Source organism: Mandrillus leucophaeus, unplaced genomic scaffold (genome assembly GCF_000951045.1).
Source record: "Mandrillus leucophaeus isolate KB7577 unplaced genomic scaffold, Mleu.le_1.0 Scaffold379, whole genome shotgun sequence".
In the NCBI taxonomy this organism is placed as follows: Eukaryota; Metazoa; Chordata; class Mammalia; order Primates; family Cercopithecidae; genus Mandrillus; species Mandrillus leucophaeus.
In genome coordinates this window covers 1,727,718-1,746,517 of record NW_012104020.1, presented here as the reverse complement: position 1 = coordinate 1,746,517, position 18,800 = coordinate 1,727,718, and the positions used below count along the sequence as shown (strand labels likewise).

Below are 18,800 nucleotides of genomic sequence, written 5' to 3'. Positions count from 1 at the left end.
CAGCCTCCCGAGTAGCTGGGACTACAGGCGTCTGCCACCACGCCTGGCTAATTTTTTTGCATTTTTAGTAGAGACGGGGGTTTCACCATGTTAGCCAGGATGGTCTCGATCTCCTGACCTTGTGATCTGCCCGCCTTGGCCTCCCAAAGTGCTGGGATTACAGGTGTGAGCCACCTCACCCGGCCTCCACTAGAGATTCCAATTGAACTTGGTCATCTAGAAGCAGTGCCACATATCTTGACACCTGGAGTACCCAAGCTGTGCATGGCTGCCTAGGTTCTAGACATCCTATTTCCTATGCCCAGGCCCTCTTTCCAATGTGTTCCATTCACATTCTGCTAAACAGAAAACTGAGTATAATCCCTCCTCTTTTGTCCTCCCAACACTCACATCTTCCAAATCAAAACCCAGGAGTCAACTCTGTATGATCTCTGCAACTTCTCTGTAAATCTAAAATTATTATTTTTTTAAATCTAGCAGTCCTGCAGTTGAGTCATTACTGTAACTTGCCCAGTCCCTTTCTGTTTCATTCCCTCTCAACAGGATCAATGTTTTTGACTCTAGATCAAAAGCCTGTTTAGTCTTGAAAAACTCTGCTAGGAACCATATGTACATAATAAATAATCATCATCATCATAAATACTGGAATAACCTCAAATACTCGAAATTAGCAATCTAGACTTTCACCATTATTCCTTCACTTTGGCTCAACCTCAGTGGTTATCACAGAATATAATCCATGTTATCATAGCAATTTCTATTTAATCTGCACTCTGTTTCCTCCGTGTTCCATCTTAAGTTTCTCCACTTGCTGATTTCCAACTACAGTTTTGACTTTATCTCTGCCTCCTCATATTGCTGAATTTGAGATATCCATCTCAATATACTCCCACTTCTAATGATCGTACCTTCAGTCTTATCAAGTAATTCTCAGCCTTTTTTCCTCAGTCTTTCAGGCTGGCCTCTAAACTTCAACACCTTACTACTCCATGTAGGCCATCCTGTCTCATTCTTGCTTACCTTGTCTACATTTGTTTACACAGTAATTAGGGAAGAGGATTATTTAACCTCAACCAAAATGCCGAAGAAATAGTATGTTTGCTTTTAATATTCTACTAATGTAGGTGAAAATTGTGATATTAAAGTTAAAATTGGGGCCGGGCATGGTGGCTCATGCCTGTAATCCCAGCACTTTGGGAGGCCAAGGTGGGAGGATCACTTGAGGTCAGGAGTTCCAGACCAGCCTGGCCAACATGGCGAAACTCTGTCTCTACTAAAAATACAAAAATTAGCTGGGCATGATGGTGCATGCCTGTAATTCCAGCTACTTGGGAGGCTAAGGCAGGAGAATTGCTTGAAACCGGGAGCCAGAGGTTGCAGTGAGCTGAGATCACACCACTGCACTCCAGCCTGGGAGACAGTGAGAATCTGTCTCAAAAATATATATATATATTTTTATATATATATTTTTTGTGTATATATATTTGTTTTACATTTACTGAGGAGTGCTTTACTTCCAACTATGTGGTCAGTTTTGGAATAAGTGCAATGTGGTGCTGAGAAGAATGTATATTCTGTTGATTTGGGGTGGAGAGTTCTGTAGATGGCTATTAGGTCCGCTTGGTGCAGAGTTGAGTTCAATTCCTGGATATCCTTGTTAACTTTCTGTCTCGTTGATCTGTCTAATGTTGACAGTGGGGTGTTAAAGTCTCCCATTATATATATTTACAAATATACTTTTGTATATGTATTTGTATATATATTTGTGTGTGTGTGTATATATATATATAAAGGTAAAATTGCACTTTGTCTACTGATTTTATTGCTTTTAAGTTGTGTGTAATAACAAATGGTGTATTTATCTGAGGTTTGCAACAAATAGCATAGAATCAGTTGGTATTCTAACTATAACTAAGACTAAGACATGAAGACCCACACAATGGCACTTATTCAGAATTGAGTAGTATTAGTGTTGACCATCATGTTTACTTTGCTGAGAACAATCAGCTATTAGAAATCTGAAAAGCTGAACATAACTAGATTACTGTTTATGAAACAAACCAAAAGGGTTCTTAATTCAAGTATGAGAAAACTAAGAAAATTCAGGAAAATATTTCAAACATTGAGAGAAAAAGAACTGTTATCACTATTCACACTTCCTGTAGCAGTTAAGTAAGGCTGTTTTCACTAAAGAAGCATAAATACAACTTAATTTCATTTAAAAACAAATATGAAGCATTTTGGCATAATTAAAACTTTACTGCCATGCTTTAGACAATCTATTGAACCACATAATAAAAGTTTCTTTTTTTTTTTTTTTAGTATTTGTGTCTCAGAATTTCTTCTAAATTAAAAAGATCACCTATAAACAGATCTTTGTTTATACATTTGATAAAGTAACTTTCTTTCAAAGGCATAAGAAGACATCACATAAAGGAAAATGATGCTGGTTACCACGGGCATTCAATTCCGAGTCAAATATTATATTGGGAACTTTTCTAACATTATTTCGTTTAATTTTCCACTGCAATCCTATCAAGCATTATTCTTTAACCAGTAGAGAAACTGAGGCTCAGAGAATGTCAAGAAAGTTGTACAGGCTCACATCGGAAGCAAGTAGCAGAGCCAAGAATCAATCACAGATTGGTCCAACTCCAAAGTCCATGCTCAAACCTCTATGCTTTATTTCCTTTACAGCAGAGACTTTTAGATGAACCAATCACTGTTGAAATATAACTTATTTCCATTTCTATTTCTCTGGTCTGGACTATGAGTTCTTTGTCAGCAGAGTCTGTTTCTTATATATCTTTGCTTTCCCAACTCCTATTAGGGTAGAAGTAACACATTGTTGCTAAGTGAAAAGGGGATATTGAATTCATCCTTGCTGCGCCTATAAGTGCCAGGACACATTATTCTAACTGGGTACATAAAAACCTTTCAATGACCAGTTTTGTGTTATTGTGATATGATTGAACATATATAACAATCTAGCTGAGCTACAAACAGAAAACTGTGGCCACTATGTAATGTGATTTCAGAAACAAAGGTTTCTTTTGAGTTGATTCATAAATACAGAAACATTCCATAGGTGATACCCTGTATTCTGATCCTGGTACTATTTTTCCACTAGTATAGGCAGAAAAACTAAATAACTTTCAAACTGGACCTATAACTTTTTCTGGCCTATTGCATCTGAAAAAAGATTATGAGACAAAACACAAAGAAAGACAAACATCATAAAATAACTTTTATACAGGATTAGTAGATCTGTTTACATATAAAAAACAGAAAGGACCTCATTACAGTTAGATTTCACATAAATTACACATTGACTTTTAAAAACTACTATTCAACTTCATTTAAAGTCCCTTTTAAAAATTTCATTTTGAAGGCACAGTGCATGAAATAAACCAAAGACTGAAGCACTTGAGATGAACGGGTGTTGGGCACCTTATATAAACAGCTGTAGATTGCTCTAGAACTGGGAGTATCACTTGGAAAAATTGGAGAGGTGAAAAGCTGATTTTTAATCTGAGCATTAAAAAATACCATTATGTCATACCTCCAGAAAATCTGTAGCATGGCCAGCATAGAAGGTAATTAGTACACTCATGTTATGCCATTTATAAAAATCACAATCATACATATTTACATAATTTATATCCAACTGCCTCAAAATGGTAATCTACTTTCAAATTTCATAATGTACTCTGTCAAATCAAAATCAACCAGGACAATATTCTGAAAATCAAGTGGAATTATTAAGGAATTACTGCTAAAAATAGGATAAATGGGTATTGGGAGAGATTTCTTCATGAACTAGAAATCCAAGTTCAGTTGACATTAATCAAAGACCCCAATCATCCCCCCAAAATAACTAGTTAAAACAAATCAGAAACCCAAGAGTTATCAAAAAAGTTGCTATAGAAAACCACTAAACATCAATCATAGTGGAATTTATAGTAATAACAATAAAGCAAAATTATATGGAAATGCTGGGTTGTCATTGTTAAAACAATTCCACCAGAAAAACCGTAATGTAGGGCACTATTACAGAGTTGATTGCCAATAAGCTTTTCATACAGCAGGGTCAACACCTGGCACAAGTGCATTTCTGGCAACAACAAGATAAAACTATTTAATGTTGAGAATAAATGGAAATGGAGGAGCAGGTTATGGTTACCGAGTAACCTGGTGTTAGCTCAAACACAATAAGCTCAGACATAAACACTACCTTTTATTTATTTGTCAACTCATAATTAGATTTAAATTCAATAGTCATGAATTCAGCAAATCCCATTCAAGTAAAAGTTACCAAAGATTAAGCAATCAATCACACTGGGCCAAATATACAATATGTTTCCTTTCTGGAAGATGACAAAGTCCCAAAGCAAATCCTTTCAATAAGCATTGCAAGCATTCCTCAACTGGATAGGATCCCACTCACTACCCAACTGTTCAGCAAAGTGCATCAAAACCAAAGGATCTTTCCTTCTGAAATGACTTGGGCACATCTTACTGAACTACATAATCGATACAAGTACATGTACACAGGTGGACACTTTGAACATTACCTACTCAATCACTTTGCTTTTATTAAGGAGCTGGGAAGGAATAAGTCTTGCAAACTGATCACCAGGACAAAACTCATGCCTTGTGAGTAAAGAAAGGCACAACTCAGATTTAGGCAAATTTCTTAATACTATGATACTTGCCTCTGTAACTCCAAGGAAATGGAAAGTCTCTCGGAGAAACACTGAAGAAATGTATCCCCATCCCATATGGCTTCAATGCCTTAAGCAGTTAATATGTTCTAAGATTAGATTAGATCCGCAAATAAAAAACAGGGAAGGGCTGAGAATATAGCCTTAGTAGTCAGGGATCCTATACATTCACGCTTCTAGGTAACACAAGCTGGGAAAGTATTGTTTTCCAGCTAAATGCGTTATTTAAAAGTTCATTGACGGTCAAGATTTATAGCAGAATTTGGTTTTTCTTTCAGGAAGTATTACTAAAATAACTATTTGTATGTTCATTTCTTTAAAATTTTACACATGCTTAAAAGGCATGGCCTCCAGCCACTGAGATGTACAGTTAAAGACATATTTGATCCAAGAGAGAAGTAAATGTAAAAAGGTATCCTCTAGTGAAGACCAATGATAACAAAGCAAAGTCTGTCACATTAACTTTGTTTCATTTGCTGTAATGTCCCAAGCAGGGCCAGCCACTCTTAGGCCCCTTGTTGGTTTCCTGACTGTACTCTTAAAAATAAAGCTGAAAAAGAGCAATATACCACCATCCTTAAAGAAAACATATAGATTATTAGAAGAAATTAAATCATGTATACTTCATTAACTATTAGCATCCCACAAGCTCTGTTCCATGTATGAGGTGGCAGAATTTACAGTTGCTAATACCAGAATACCAGAATAGCTTCACCTTGAACCACAGATTTATCACAGATACTTACTAACAAATGACATGACCTCATTATTCTTGCTAAACAAAATCTTCTTTTATAAAGCCACTTTGAATGCATTCCTCACCAAACCTGGTTGAATGACCTAGGTAGGTGGTAAACCACTCCACCTGAAGGCTTTGGGATAACTGATACATTAATGGATATAGAATACAATTTGAGAAGATGAGAGCAAGTTTTTTGATCCCCTGATTTAGTATAAGTTCAGCAGCAACTTGGTCATTAAAACATTCAAAGGTATTAAACCGTTAGATCATTGGTAAGATGCATACTTACAAAAAGCATCATTTCCGTTGCATAAGACAGACACAATAAAATGCAAATCTTTCAGGTCTTTGCCTGATTGGCAGTGAAGATGACACTTTCACACCACAGTGTTTTATCACTCAGCAGTCATAGTTTACATTTTTTTCAAGGGAGGGAGCTATACTTAAAAACTTTCGACTGAACTTTTAGCAAAATTGGTTGATCAAAAAGAGACTGTCAAATGAAACATTAGGACAAAGAACCAAATTACTCCCAGAGGCCTATGTGAACAAGACCGGCCAAGTGATTTCAATAATAGTATGCTATTACAGGGTATAGGCTTGGGCTGGAACATGAAGTATAGATATTTTGTGTTTAAATACAGGTTAAGAATGTGCAAGTAGGTCTCTTCCACATTTCTAGATATTTTCAGTAGAATTCAGATCTTGCAGATGGTTGGGTCATCTGAAAACCATGTGTGCAACATAGAAAAAGATTCTGATTTAGGCAATATTAAAGAATCAGGCATTCCTAGAATAAGCTAGTGCTTCACAGATATAAGCAGCAGCACCTGTGGGTTTTTACCAAGTTCAAAGATAGGCAACATGAGTTTTAGCTTTTGCTGGATCTCTCTCTCAGCTTCATTCAAGTGGGCATTTAGATCTTTCACAACAAAGTAAGTTCTCCCTTAAAATGGGCTATTTAGAAGTTTGCTAAACCTTACAAGAGAGGTAGTGAAATCCTGCTTACAGCATAGTCTACCAGTTCCGATCTAGCCTTGGAACAGGTAGAAAGCCAAATGCAGAAGCCCATTTATTCATTTCCTACTGTTATATGTGTTTAAAAATCAATTCAACCTCCATTAAACCTGAATAAGAGAAACTCCAGCTATTTAACAACTAGAGAAAAGTACTCCTCAGTAGGTTGAAAAAACCTTGAGTTTTTAAAGCTTTATGTTGATTCTGACTGCTTTCCCTGCCTTAATGTTTCTGGATTCTTTTGGCCATTTAAAACAAAGAAAAATACTAAAGCCACTAGTAAACATCTGATGTGCAAAATACAACATCCTCTAGTTGGTTTTATGCCATTATTACATAAGCTCCAAATAGCTCATCTTAAATTAAAAAGAAAAACAAAGTGGCTGTCCCATCTCTGCTGCATAAATAGAAATCAGATTTTTTTTTTTAAAGGTTAAGAATACTTTAAGGAAGGGAAGTTCGAAACTGCCAGTGAAATTCACAGAGAATACAAATTTAGCAATTTAACTTCCCAAAGCTCTTTGAAGAAGCAAGAGAGTCTCTCTTCTTAATGCAGTGTTCTCCCAAGAGGAACTGTAATTTTGCTTGGTACTTATGCTGGGAGATATGCAAAATGTGTTTCTCAATGTTTGCTAGAATATAATGTTTCCTCTTCAGTGTCTGTTTCATCTTGGAACTCATGGCTTAGGAGGGACTTCTTGGAGCCGGTAGACATCATGCGAATTTCATCTTCATACTCATCATGATGCTGCCTGAGCCGATGAAAGCCATCCTTGTGTCTATTAGACTTGATTGAGCAGATGCACCAAATAATGCAAGCTGTTAGGATCAATGCCGACATAGTAGCACCTGACAAACAAAAACCATCATGTGGGTGATATTATACTTTAAGGATATTAATAAGCAGCTGCTTACAATGGAACTTTTAATAATATACCCCGCATTTATTTTATTTCTATTTCATGCACTTAAGAACAACCTTTTATTATAATAGAAGCAGTATATGTACAATATACAAAATTTAAAAATACAAACTAACAAAAGTCAAAACCAAAAACCTCCTATCTTTACATTTCCATTACCCAGAGATCATTTTTAGTTACCAGATCTTTTCTGTGTGTGATCCTTCCACCACAGCCTCCTGAGCAGTACCACAGGTGCACGCCACCACACCTGGCTAATTTTTTTTTTTTTTTTTTTTTTGGTAGAGATGGGGTTTTGCCATGTTGCCCAGGCTAGTCTAGAACTCCTGACCCTCAAGTGATCCACCTGCCTCGGCCTCCCAAAGCGCTGGGATTATAGGCGTGAGCCACCATGCCTGGCCCCAGATCTTTCTTTATGCATGTGCATATACATGTATTTTTTTCTTTTACCATAATGAGATTATACTGTGTCTACTGTTCTGCAACCTGCTTTTTATGACTTCTATTATACTCCTCCTTTCCAGTGAACTTTCACTTCATCCAATTCTCTTAGTTTATTTTAAATTTGTACATAAGGTTATCAAAATAAAAGTGTTAGAAACTAAAAATAATAAAAATTAAGTTCACAATAGCTCATGGGTGACAGAGCCAGATTTAAACCATGGCTGAATTCTACCTCCTGTGTTTTTAACCACTAAGTTATTTACACTTTATCTGAGACAAGATAAGAACTCTTTAAACTCACCACACAGTATCTATGATTGGGTCTTGTTTCCAATATACTACTTTCTCTCAACTAAGGGTCTGTCCCACAGGAACCCTGTGATAAAACTTGGTTATTCTGCCTCAGCCAAGTTGCACTTAGAAATAAACAAAAGCTCTTTGTATCAAATAGAATACATCAGAGTATTCATTTTACCACATTTTTTTTTCTTCTTAACCTTTCAGTAATCCAAGCAATGACATGAATTAGTTCCAGTGAAAGCAAACATTTCCTCTTTCCTGGATCTTGAAAAAGCAGAACTAATATAAGTCAAAGTCCTAGGAACTTAAAACTTTAATATAAAGCAAATCATTCATTCATTCAACAACTCTTAATTAAGACCCACTGCGTGCTAAGCATCGTTCTGGGCTCTGAGGATGCAGGTAGATTCCTCACTCTCTCAGAGCTTATGTTTTAGTGGGAAAGATTGAATATAGACAAATAAATGAACCAATACAATGTTAGTGAGAAGTGCTATAATGAAAAAAAGCAGGATAGAGATAGTCACAGGGGTAGCTAGGGTGATCAGGGAAGACCTCTCCGTGGAGGTGACATTTGAGTATAGACCTGAAGAAACAGAAATATTGGGAACAGGACCCCAAAAGCTGGCCATAAACTGGCTCCAAAACTGGCCATAAACAAAATCTCTGCAGCACTGTGACATGTTCATCATGGCCATGACACCCATGCTGGAAGGTTGTGGGTTTACCAGAATGAGGGCAAGGAACACCTGGCCCACCCAAGGCAGAAAACCACTTAAAGGCATTCTTAAACTACAAACAATAGCATGAGTGATCTGTGCCTTAAGGACATGCTCCTGCTGCAGATAACTAGCCCAACCCATCCCTTTATTTCGGCCAATCCCTTCATTTCCCATGAGGGATACTTTTAATTAATCTAATATCTATAAAAACAATGCTAATGACTGGTTTGCTGTTAATAAACGTGGGTAAATCTCTGTTCGAGGCTCTCAGCTCTAAAGGCTGTGAGACCCCTGATTTCCCACTTCACACCTCTATATTTCTCTGTGTGTGTCTTTAATTCCTCTAGCACCACTGGGTTAGGGTCTTTCCGACCAAGCTGGTCTCAGCAAGTGGCGTCCATTGTGGGGGCTCGAATCCAGGTTGAAGGGTTGCTGGAGCGGCAGTTGGAGAACATGGAACTGAGAACATGGAACTAAGCTGGAGGACACCTGAGTACTCCTAAAGCAATCCCTGTGGTGAGTAAGAAGGGGAGCTCGGAAGCATTAGGGTAACAATGGGACAAGTGTGGGCTCTGGTTCATTCCACCTTGGAACTTTTTCACACTGATGAGGAGGAAGGAGAGTGTAACGAAGTAACAGAAGAGGTTACAGAGCAGGTTTGTTTGCCAGCTAAAGCTAAAGCAGCAAAGGAGGGAGAGGTTCATCCCTATCCTTCTGCACCCCCTCATTATTATTTTGAAGAAAAAGACCCTCCAGATCTTTCTTTTCTGGAGGACACTGGGTGAAAAGTAGTTGCCCCGTGACTGTTCGAGCAGCGCCTCAAGAGACTCCTCTTAGTTCTATTCAGGCAGGAATTCAGCAAGCTAGCCGAGAGGGTGATTTAGAGGCTTGGCAGTTCCCTGTTAGAATATACCCCCCAGATCAACAGGGAAATAGTATAGCTACATTTGAGCCTTTTCCTTTTAAATTCGGGAAAGCACATTTAATTGATTATATCAAGGCCTGTGATGGTATCAGAGATAATCTGCATAAGGCTACTCTGCTAGCACAGGCAATGGCAGGACTGAGAGTGAATAAAGGAACTCCATTTCCTGGAGCTTGTTTTAACTGTGAGAAGCATGGTCATACTAAAAAAAAAAAAAGTAGAAAAAAATCAGTGAGTCAGGCCACCAGATAGGGGAAAAAAGAAAACTGCTGAGCCCGAAATATGTCCAAAATGTAAAAAAAGAAAACATTGGGCTAATCAGTGTCACTCTAAGTTTGATAAAGATGGGAACCCACTTTCGGGAAATGCCATAAGGGGCCCATCCCAGGCCCCATTCCAAACCAGGGCATTTCCAGCTCAGGCCATTCGCTCTTCCCTGTACAAAATCTGTGCCCCACCACAGCCGGTAGTGCCGTGGTAGATTTATGCTGCACAAAAGTTGTGAGTCTTCTGCTGGGGAACCCTCACAAAAGGTCCCAACAGGAGTCTGTGGACCCCTGCCAGCAGGGACGATAGGATTACTTCTAGGCAGGTCTAGTTTAAATTTAAAAGAGGTACAAATACATACAGGAGTCATTGATTCAGATATTAATGGGGAAATTCAAATTGTTATATCTACTTCTGTTCCCTGGAAAGCAGAGCCAGGAGATCATATAGCACAGCTCCTGATTGTGCCATATGTGGAAATGGGGAAAAATGAAATTAAACTAACAGGAGGATTTGGAAGCACAAATAAACAAGGCAAAGCAGCTTATTGGGTAAATCAAATTACTGATAAACGTCCTACCTTTGAAATAACTATTCAGGGAAAGAAATTTAAAGGTTTGGTAGATACAGGAGCGGACATTGCAATCATTTCTCTACAGCACTGGTCCTCCGTGTGGTCAATTCAACCCGCTCAATTTAACATAGTTGGAGTTGCTAAAGCCCCTGAAGTATATCAGAGCAGTTATATTTTGCATTGTGAAGGGCTCGATGGACACCCTGGGACTATTTGACCAATTAAAACATCTGTACCTATAAATTTATGGGGGAGAGACTTATTACAACAACGGGGAGCACAAGTTCTAATATCAGAACAATTATATAGCCCTCAAAGTCAACATACAATGCATGAAATGGGGTATGTCCCTGGTATGGGACTAGAAAAAAATTTGCAGGGTTTGAAAAAACCACTTCAAGTGGAAAGACAAAGTTCCTGACAAAGATTAGGATATCATTTTTTATGGCAGCCATTGTTAAGCCTCTAGAACCTATACCTTTAAAATGGTTAACAGATAAGCCAATTTGGATAGAACAATGGCCGCTAAGTAAAGAGAAACTGGAGGCTTTAGAGAAATTAGTTACTGAACAATTAGAAAACGGACACACAGCTCCAACATTTTCCCCTTGGAATTCTCCAGGTTTTGTAATTAAGAAAAAATCAGGTAAATGGAGAATGTTAACTGACTTAAGAGTCATCAACTCAATTATACAACCTATGGGAGCATTACAGCCAGGATTGCCTTCTCCTGCTATAATCCCAAAAACTTGGCCTTTAATAGTCATAGATTTAAAAGACTGTTTCTTTACTATCCCGTTAGCTGAGCAAGATTGTGAATGTTTTGCATTTACAATTCTTGTGGTAAACAACCAGCAGCCTGCTAAGCGTTTTCATTGTTTTACAGATGGGTCTAGTAATGGTAAAGCTTCTTATTCTGGATCAAAAGGTAAAGTTTCCCAGATGCCCTATACTTCAGCTCAAAAAGCAGAGCTTGTAGCTGTAACTGAGGTATTGACTGCTTTTAATATGCCTATTAATGTCATTTCTGATTCTTCATACATGGTTCATTCCACACAGTTAATTAAAAATGCTTAGTTACAATTTCATACAGATAAACAACTGATGACAAAAACAAAAAAGAGGGAGAAATAGGGATTACAGGATAGCCCATATACAACTGAATCTAGCATTATTAACTTTAAATTTTTTGAGCCTGCCCAAAGGTCAGATGTTATCAGCAGCTGAACAGCATCTACAGAAACCAGCTGCAAAGACAGAAGCAGAACAACTGGTTAAGTGGAGAGATCCAATAACAAACAGTTGGGAAATAGGTAAAATAATAACTTGGGGTAGAGGTTATGCTTGTGTTTCTCCAAGCCAAAATCAACAGCTGATTTGGATACCATCAAGACACCCGAAACCTTATCATGAGCCAGATGCTGAGGAAGAGATTCCGGGAGGATCCCGAGGACCCCCTGGTTGCAGCCATGTTGAGACTGATGCTGAGGAGGACCCCAACTGTCACGAGCAACACCTGTCAAACACAGCCACCCACCTGGGGACAGATCAAGAAGCTGTCACAGATGGTGGAAGAAAACCTGAGGAAAGCGGGACAACCAGTCACAATAAGTAATTTAATGGGTAGCTATAATAGTGGTGATCGCCATTGCTGTGAGTATTCCTTCAACAAGGGCAGACACAGAGAACAATTATACTTATTGGGCATATTTATCAATCTTGGCTGGCAATAATGCCTGGATGTAATCACTCTATGACACAGTTACACATGCTTTCTGATCTCAGTATTTACCATAATAAATCTGCTCTTATAATTGAGGCATACTGCCCTCAAAAACCTGTTTGTAAACAAAATTAAACCTGGCCAGAAAAAATGAACATACTTGTTTAGGAAGATTGCATTGCAAAACAGGCAGAGGTGCTGTGCAATGATTCCTATGGAATCATTATTGATTGGTCCCCTAAGGGGATGTTTAGCTTGAATTGCACCTCTCAGTCTGCATGCCATGGCCACACTATGTTCAGATGGTCTGAACAAAACGGTCAGATGGTAGAAATGATAAGAAGTATGGCAAAAGTTCCTATTATCTGGAACCATGGCAGTATAGTGGCACCTCAACCTCAAATGATAAGGTTCGTTGTAGGAGCTAAACATAAGGATTTGTGGAAACTATTAATAGCTCTTAATAAGATCAAAATTTGGGAACAAATATTTAAAGCATCCTGGGCACACCTGACCTTAATGCCAGGAACTGGAGTGCTTAAAGGAGCTGCAGATAGATTACCAGCTAGTAACCCATTAAAATGGATAAAAACGCTTGGAAGCTCTGTGATTTCAATGATGATTGTGCTTTTAATCTGTTGTCTTTGTATAGTCTGCAAATGTGGAACTTGACTCCTGCGAGAAGTAGCTCACTGTGACAAAGCTGCCTTTGCTTTGATCGATTTGCAAATAAAAGGGGGACATGTTGGGAACAGGCCCCCCAAAATCTGGCCATAAACTGGCTCCAAAACTGGCCATAAACAAAATCTCTGCAGCACTGTGACATGTTCATCATGGCCATGATGCCCACACTGGAAGGTTGTGGGTTTACCAGAATGAGGGCAAGGAACACCTGGCCCGCCCAGGGTGGAAAACCACTTAAAGGCATTCTTAAACTACAAACAATAGCATGAGCGATCTGTGCCTTAAGGACATGCTCCTACTGCAGATAACTAGCCCAACCCATCCCTTTATTTTGGCTCATACCTTCGTTTCCCATAAGGGATACTTTTAGTTAATCTATAGAAACAATGCTAATGACTGGCTTGTTGTTAATAAATACATGGGTAAATCTCTGTTTGAAAGGACACAAAGACACAAAAAAATGCGTACCTGCTCCCCCGCTACACCCTATTGCTAAACCCTTTGTTCTGCTCTCTTATCTCTGCACGTACCAGAAATAAGTTCTGTAAGTACCTGTTTTTCTTTCTGAGGCCGGGTCACAAGACGTGTTTAGATAAGATACACTCATGCTGCCATAAACCGGTTGTGCAACCTGACGCAATATAATTAACTGCCTTTGTGTAAAACTGCTCTCCCGCCTCAAGGGTTGGGCCGAAATATCAGAAGTGGCGGGAACCAATCATAGTTAGCCAAATTGCCTTATTCAAACACTAGCCAATCATACATCTGATTTGTATAATAATTCTATGCCCACTTTTCTTAGACTATATAACACTGTTCGGAGCTTAGGGGAGGAGCTCTCCTGCCCGTCTCGTTTCACGAGCGAGTGAGAGTTCCAGGTTCGAACCTGTAATAAAGATCCTTGCTGCTTAGCTTTGACTCTGGACTCTGGTGGTCTTCTTCGGGGAATAAATGGTCTGGGCATAACATGTTCAAGGCTCTCAGCTCTGAAGGCTGTGAGACCCCTGATTTCCCACTTCACACTCTATATTTCTGTGTGTGTGCGTCTTCAATTTCTCTAGCGCCGCTGGGTTAGGGTCTCCCTGACCAAGCTGGTCTCGGCAGAGAAAGGCAAGCCAGGAGAACATATGGGAGAACAGAGGTCCAGGAAAATCACATTTAGATAAGGAGACATCAGAAGACAAGTGATTAGTTTCAGGATTATGGAGGTGACCCACTCTCATATTGAAATGTCAAGATTGTTTTTAACTTTTACTACTAAAAATCAAAATGTCTTTACCTGATACAGTTACCACAAGCTCCCTTGGCAAACCAAATATCCGGTTATCTGTGTCAAAGACTATCACCACAGAACTAGCTGCATCATGATGCACAAAGACCTAGAAGGGGAAAGTATAAGAATCATGACAAGTTCTGCTTAAGGTGTACTGTATCCCTGCTATATTATTAGGGCCCATATAGCAAACTAAGGAGATGATGCCTTGCCATCTAAAGTATACAAAATGCTAGAAAATTTTCCCTTTTGGTGGCAAGGGGTACAAGGATAACAAGATATCGTAATCAAGAGGCAGTCACATTTTTATTTCTTTATTCCCTTCAAGATTTCTAACTAGAGTTTCAAAATAAAACAGAAGTATTACTAAGAATAAAAATTTACATGATGCTACTCAATTTGAGTTTCTTACCTGTGAATGTTGTTGCTGGTACCCATCAGCGATGGCATTGATGTTATGGACACCTGGCGCTAAGAGTACATGGAAATAACCTCCCTCTTTTGTGTGTACCTTTATTCCTTCATTAAGTACAATGACTGCTTTAGAGATTGGCTTTCCAGTCTTATCTTTAACAAATCCATGAACTCCCTTGTGAACCTGAAAAAATGTTTAAACTATAAATTTATGTTGTCATAATGCCAGACATTGTAGAGGCACTAGCTTGAGGCATGACCAAAACCAACCAACCGAACAAACAAAACAAAACCCACACACACACAAGTGTCAAACTCCGTATGGCCTGCTTCTTCTCTTCCCCCCAACCCCCCCCCCCCCCCCTGACTCTGACCTTGTTTGCCATTTTTTTAATGTTCAGGGTCACAGAGCTGGACATAAAAGAGAACTCTGATACTGTCACAGCCTGAAGCATTAGAACCCAACCTTCTAATGCCTTGAGTGATTTCCTTCCCACTATGGTATACTACTCCAGTAACTCTGTGATATTCAAATTAAAGAACTTGCAGCATCTTGCAAGGTCAAATTACCTAAATTATAGCAGATTCCAGAGATGTGAATGAATGGCATCTATTTAGGAAACATAAAATAACCAAAACTCTTTTATATAAATTTAAAATAAATAATATACATTTTTGGTAAAAGACAATGTTTCGATAAAGGTTTTCACTGAACACATTCCTGGGAGTTTGCCTCTAGTTAAAAGGAAAAGACTCACCTCCACTAACATACTAAGAAGAGATCTCTTATTGTCTGCCCACAAGGAAGGGAGCTGTGCAGCACTAGGAAAGTAACAGCAGCTTGTGTATACTGTGATTTCCGGACAATGGCCATAGGTGACGCTATAATCCTAAAATATAAAGTTCAAAATCAAATGTGGGAAAATTAGTAAGTAAAAGAAAGAATGAGGCATTGTAATACAACAAATGGAGTAAATGAAAAGAAAATGTAGCTGATGTAAACAAAGAAGCTGTAAAGCATTTTATGACAAGTATAAATAAACCTCTCTGTATTATAATCAGTCACAAACTCTATGAGAGCCCTTGAGGACAGGGGCTATGTCGAATTCACTTTCCTATCTTCAGTGCTTCCCACTGTGCCTGGTAGTGCCAGTTAGATGGGGTTTATTCGGGTTTGCTGAAGAAATGAATCAATAAGTTCATGCACAAGAGGGTCAGCTTCCCTTACAACCCAGAAACGTCACAGTTGTTCTTGAAGCTCTGGAGATAATAATCATTAGCCCTCTGATACCCTCAACCTGGACCCCTGCTGGTAACAATACCCACTCCCTGCAATATAGCATTTATCAAATTATCTTAACTGATTAGAGATTAGTTTTCCCATAGCATAGCTCAGATCATGTCAATATTGTTATCCCTGCTCAAAACCTGTGCAGACAGGTTCAAAAACCCAACTTACCACCTTTTCCCAAAATATCTTCTTTTTCCTAACTCAGTTAATGATATTAACTCATTTTCTCACATAGCCATGAAACGTCTTGTCTTTGACTTCTCTATCTCACTATCATCCATAATTTGCTGAATCTTGTCAATTCTACCTCTATAGAATCTCTAAAATGTCATCCTCTGACTCTACTCTCCTTGCCACTAGCATAACCTAGGCCCTCATTACTTTTTGTCTAGACAATTCCAAACCAGTCTCCCTGTACCAGTGTCTCTTCCTCCAAACTATCTTAACTGATTATTTAGAGATTAGTTTTCCCATAGCATAGCTCAGATCATGTCAATATTGTTATCCCTGCTCAAAACCTCATAGTTTCCCATTCTTATTAAAACAAAGCATTCAAAGCAACCAGTACTCTTTCCATTCTTAACCTTTTGCGGCTCTGCATTACACTCCATACTCTAACTAAATTGGACTGCCGCTATGTACTGCTTCCTCTTTCTGGAATGTTCCGCTTCACAATCTCTGCAGCCCAAATGCCATCTCCTCTACAGAGAAAAAGGCTGTATCTCTGACTACATATAATTTTTTGTGTCTTTAATTTCTCATGGCCTGTTGAGAGCTACTCTCTTCTACATCAAATCAATTAATTATGTAACACAGTTAATTCGTACAATAGGCCAGGCAATATATTTTATCACTAATATGGCAAGGTGCCTCCCAGTAGTAAGTTCTTAGTAAATAAAGGACAGAAGACAGGCAGAAATGAGAATGAAGTCAATTTTCTGGTTGCACATGTGAATAAAATGATCAGCCACCCACCCATCTGCTAACAACTCCTGCTTAATTTGAAGTGGATAGACAGTGAATTAAAATGCTGTCAGAAATTAAAGAAGACCTAAATAAATGGATGGGAGGACAATATTGTAGAGATGTCAATACTACACAAAGTGATCTATGGTTTCAACACAACCTCTAACAAAATTCCAACATCCCTTTTCTCAGAAAAAGAAAAGCCAACGCTCAAATTCAAATGGAATGACAAGGGGCCCTGAATAGCCAAAACAATCTTTAAGAACAATAAAGTTGAAGGACTCACACGTTCCAATTTTGCAATTTACCACAACAAACCTACATTAATCAAAACAGTGATACTGGCATAAAGGCAAACACATAGACCAATGGAATAGAATTGAGAGTACAGAAATAAACCCACACATCTATGGTAAACTCATTTTTGACAAGGGTACCAAAACCATTCAGTGGGGAAAAAATAGTCTTTCAACAAATAGTGCTGAGACAACTGAATTTCTACATACAAACAAACGAAGCTGAACTCCTACTTCATGCCATAAAAAATAAATTGCATCAATGACCAAAATACGACAGCTTGATCCATAAATTTTTTTTTTTTTTTTGAGACAGGATCTCACTCTGTTGCCCAGACTGGAGTGCAGTGGCGAGATCTCGGCTTATCGCAATCTCTCCCTCCCAAGCCATTCTCCTGCCGCAGCCTCCCGAGTAGCTGGGATTACAGGTGCGCGGCACTACAGCCCGGCTAATGTTTGTATTTTTAGTATATGGGGTTTCACCATGTTGGCCAGGCTGGTCTTAAACTCCTGACATCAAATGATCCACCCACCTTGGCCTCCCAAAGTGCTCGGATTACAGGCCTGAGCCACCGTGCCCAGCCCATAAAACTCTTCAAAGAAAACGCAAGCATAGGTGGCATGGAGTGGGGCGGTGGTGGGGAGGGGCATGCACCCTGCACCCCAACTCATCCCACATCTGCCCTCCAAAAAACAGAAAAAAGAAAAGAAAACATGGGGGGGGGGCGGGGAATCTTCATGACTTTGGATTTAGCAACAGATCTTTAGATAGGATAACAACTGCAAAAGCAACAACAAAAACAGATACATTGGATTTCATCACAATTAAAAACTCTTGTGTATCAAAGGACATAATCAAGAAATTTAAAAGGTAACCTACAGAATAGGAGAAAATACTTGCAAATCATGTATCTGATAAGAATTTCATATCTAGAATACATAGCATCCAGAATGGTTTTTGTTTGTTTATTTGTTTTTCTTGAGATGGAGTTTCGTGCTTGTTGCCCAGGCTGGAGTGCAATGGTATGATCTTGGCTCACTGAAACCTCCACCTCCCTAGTTCAAGAGATTCTCCTGCCTCAGCCTCCCAAGTAGCTGGGATTACAGGTGCCTGCCCCCCACGCCTAGTTAATTTTTTTGTATTTTTAGTAGAGACGGGTTTTACCATGTTGGCCAGGCTGGTCTCGAACTCCTGACCTCAGGTGATCCTCCTGCCTCAGCCTCCCAAAGTGCTGGGATTATAGACGTGAGCCACCACCACGTTCAGCCTTTTATATTAACATATAAAGAACTCCAGCCTAGGCAACAAAGGGAGACCCTGTCTCTACAAAGAATTTAAAATAATTGGTCCAGCATGGTGGTGCATGCAGGTGGTGGTGGCTACTCCCAGAGGCTGAGGTGGGGGGATCACTTAGGCCTGGGAGGTTGAGGCTGCAATAAGCTGCGAAGGAGTCATAGCCACTGCACTCCAGCCTGAGCAACAAAGTGAGACTCTGTTAAAAAAAAAAAAAAAAA

At 39.0% G+C, this 18,800-nt stretch overlaps 1 protein-coding gene across 2 annotated transcripts in view; it reads right to left on the bottom strand.

Annotated features, from left to right (window-relative positions):
- Nucleotides 1–3,232: 3,232 nt before the first annotated feature.
- The window catches only part of CPD (carboxypeptidase D), a 91,366-nt gene continuing 75,798 nt past the window's right edge, over nucleotides 3,233–18,800 (bottom strand). For both annotated transcript variants that reach the window (XM_011990384.1, XM_011990385.1), the window contains exons 18-21: nucleotides 15,491–15,622; nucleotides 14,731–14,916; nucleotides 14,325–14,424; nucleotides 3,233–7,332 (exon numbers count right to left, since the gene is read on the bottom strand). In XM_011990384.1, coding sequence (XP_011845774.1) covers nucleotides 7,106–7,332; nucleotides 14,325–14,424; nucleotides 14,731–14,916; nucleotides 15,491–15,622 — 645 coding nt within the window. In that variant the 3' untranslated portion in view covers nucleotides 3,233–7,105. The remainder of the gene's footprint in view (nucleotides 7,333–14,324; nucleotides 14,425–14,730; nucleotides 14,917–15,490; nucleotides 15,623–18,800) is intronic.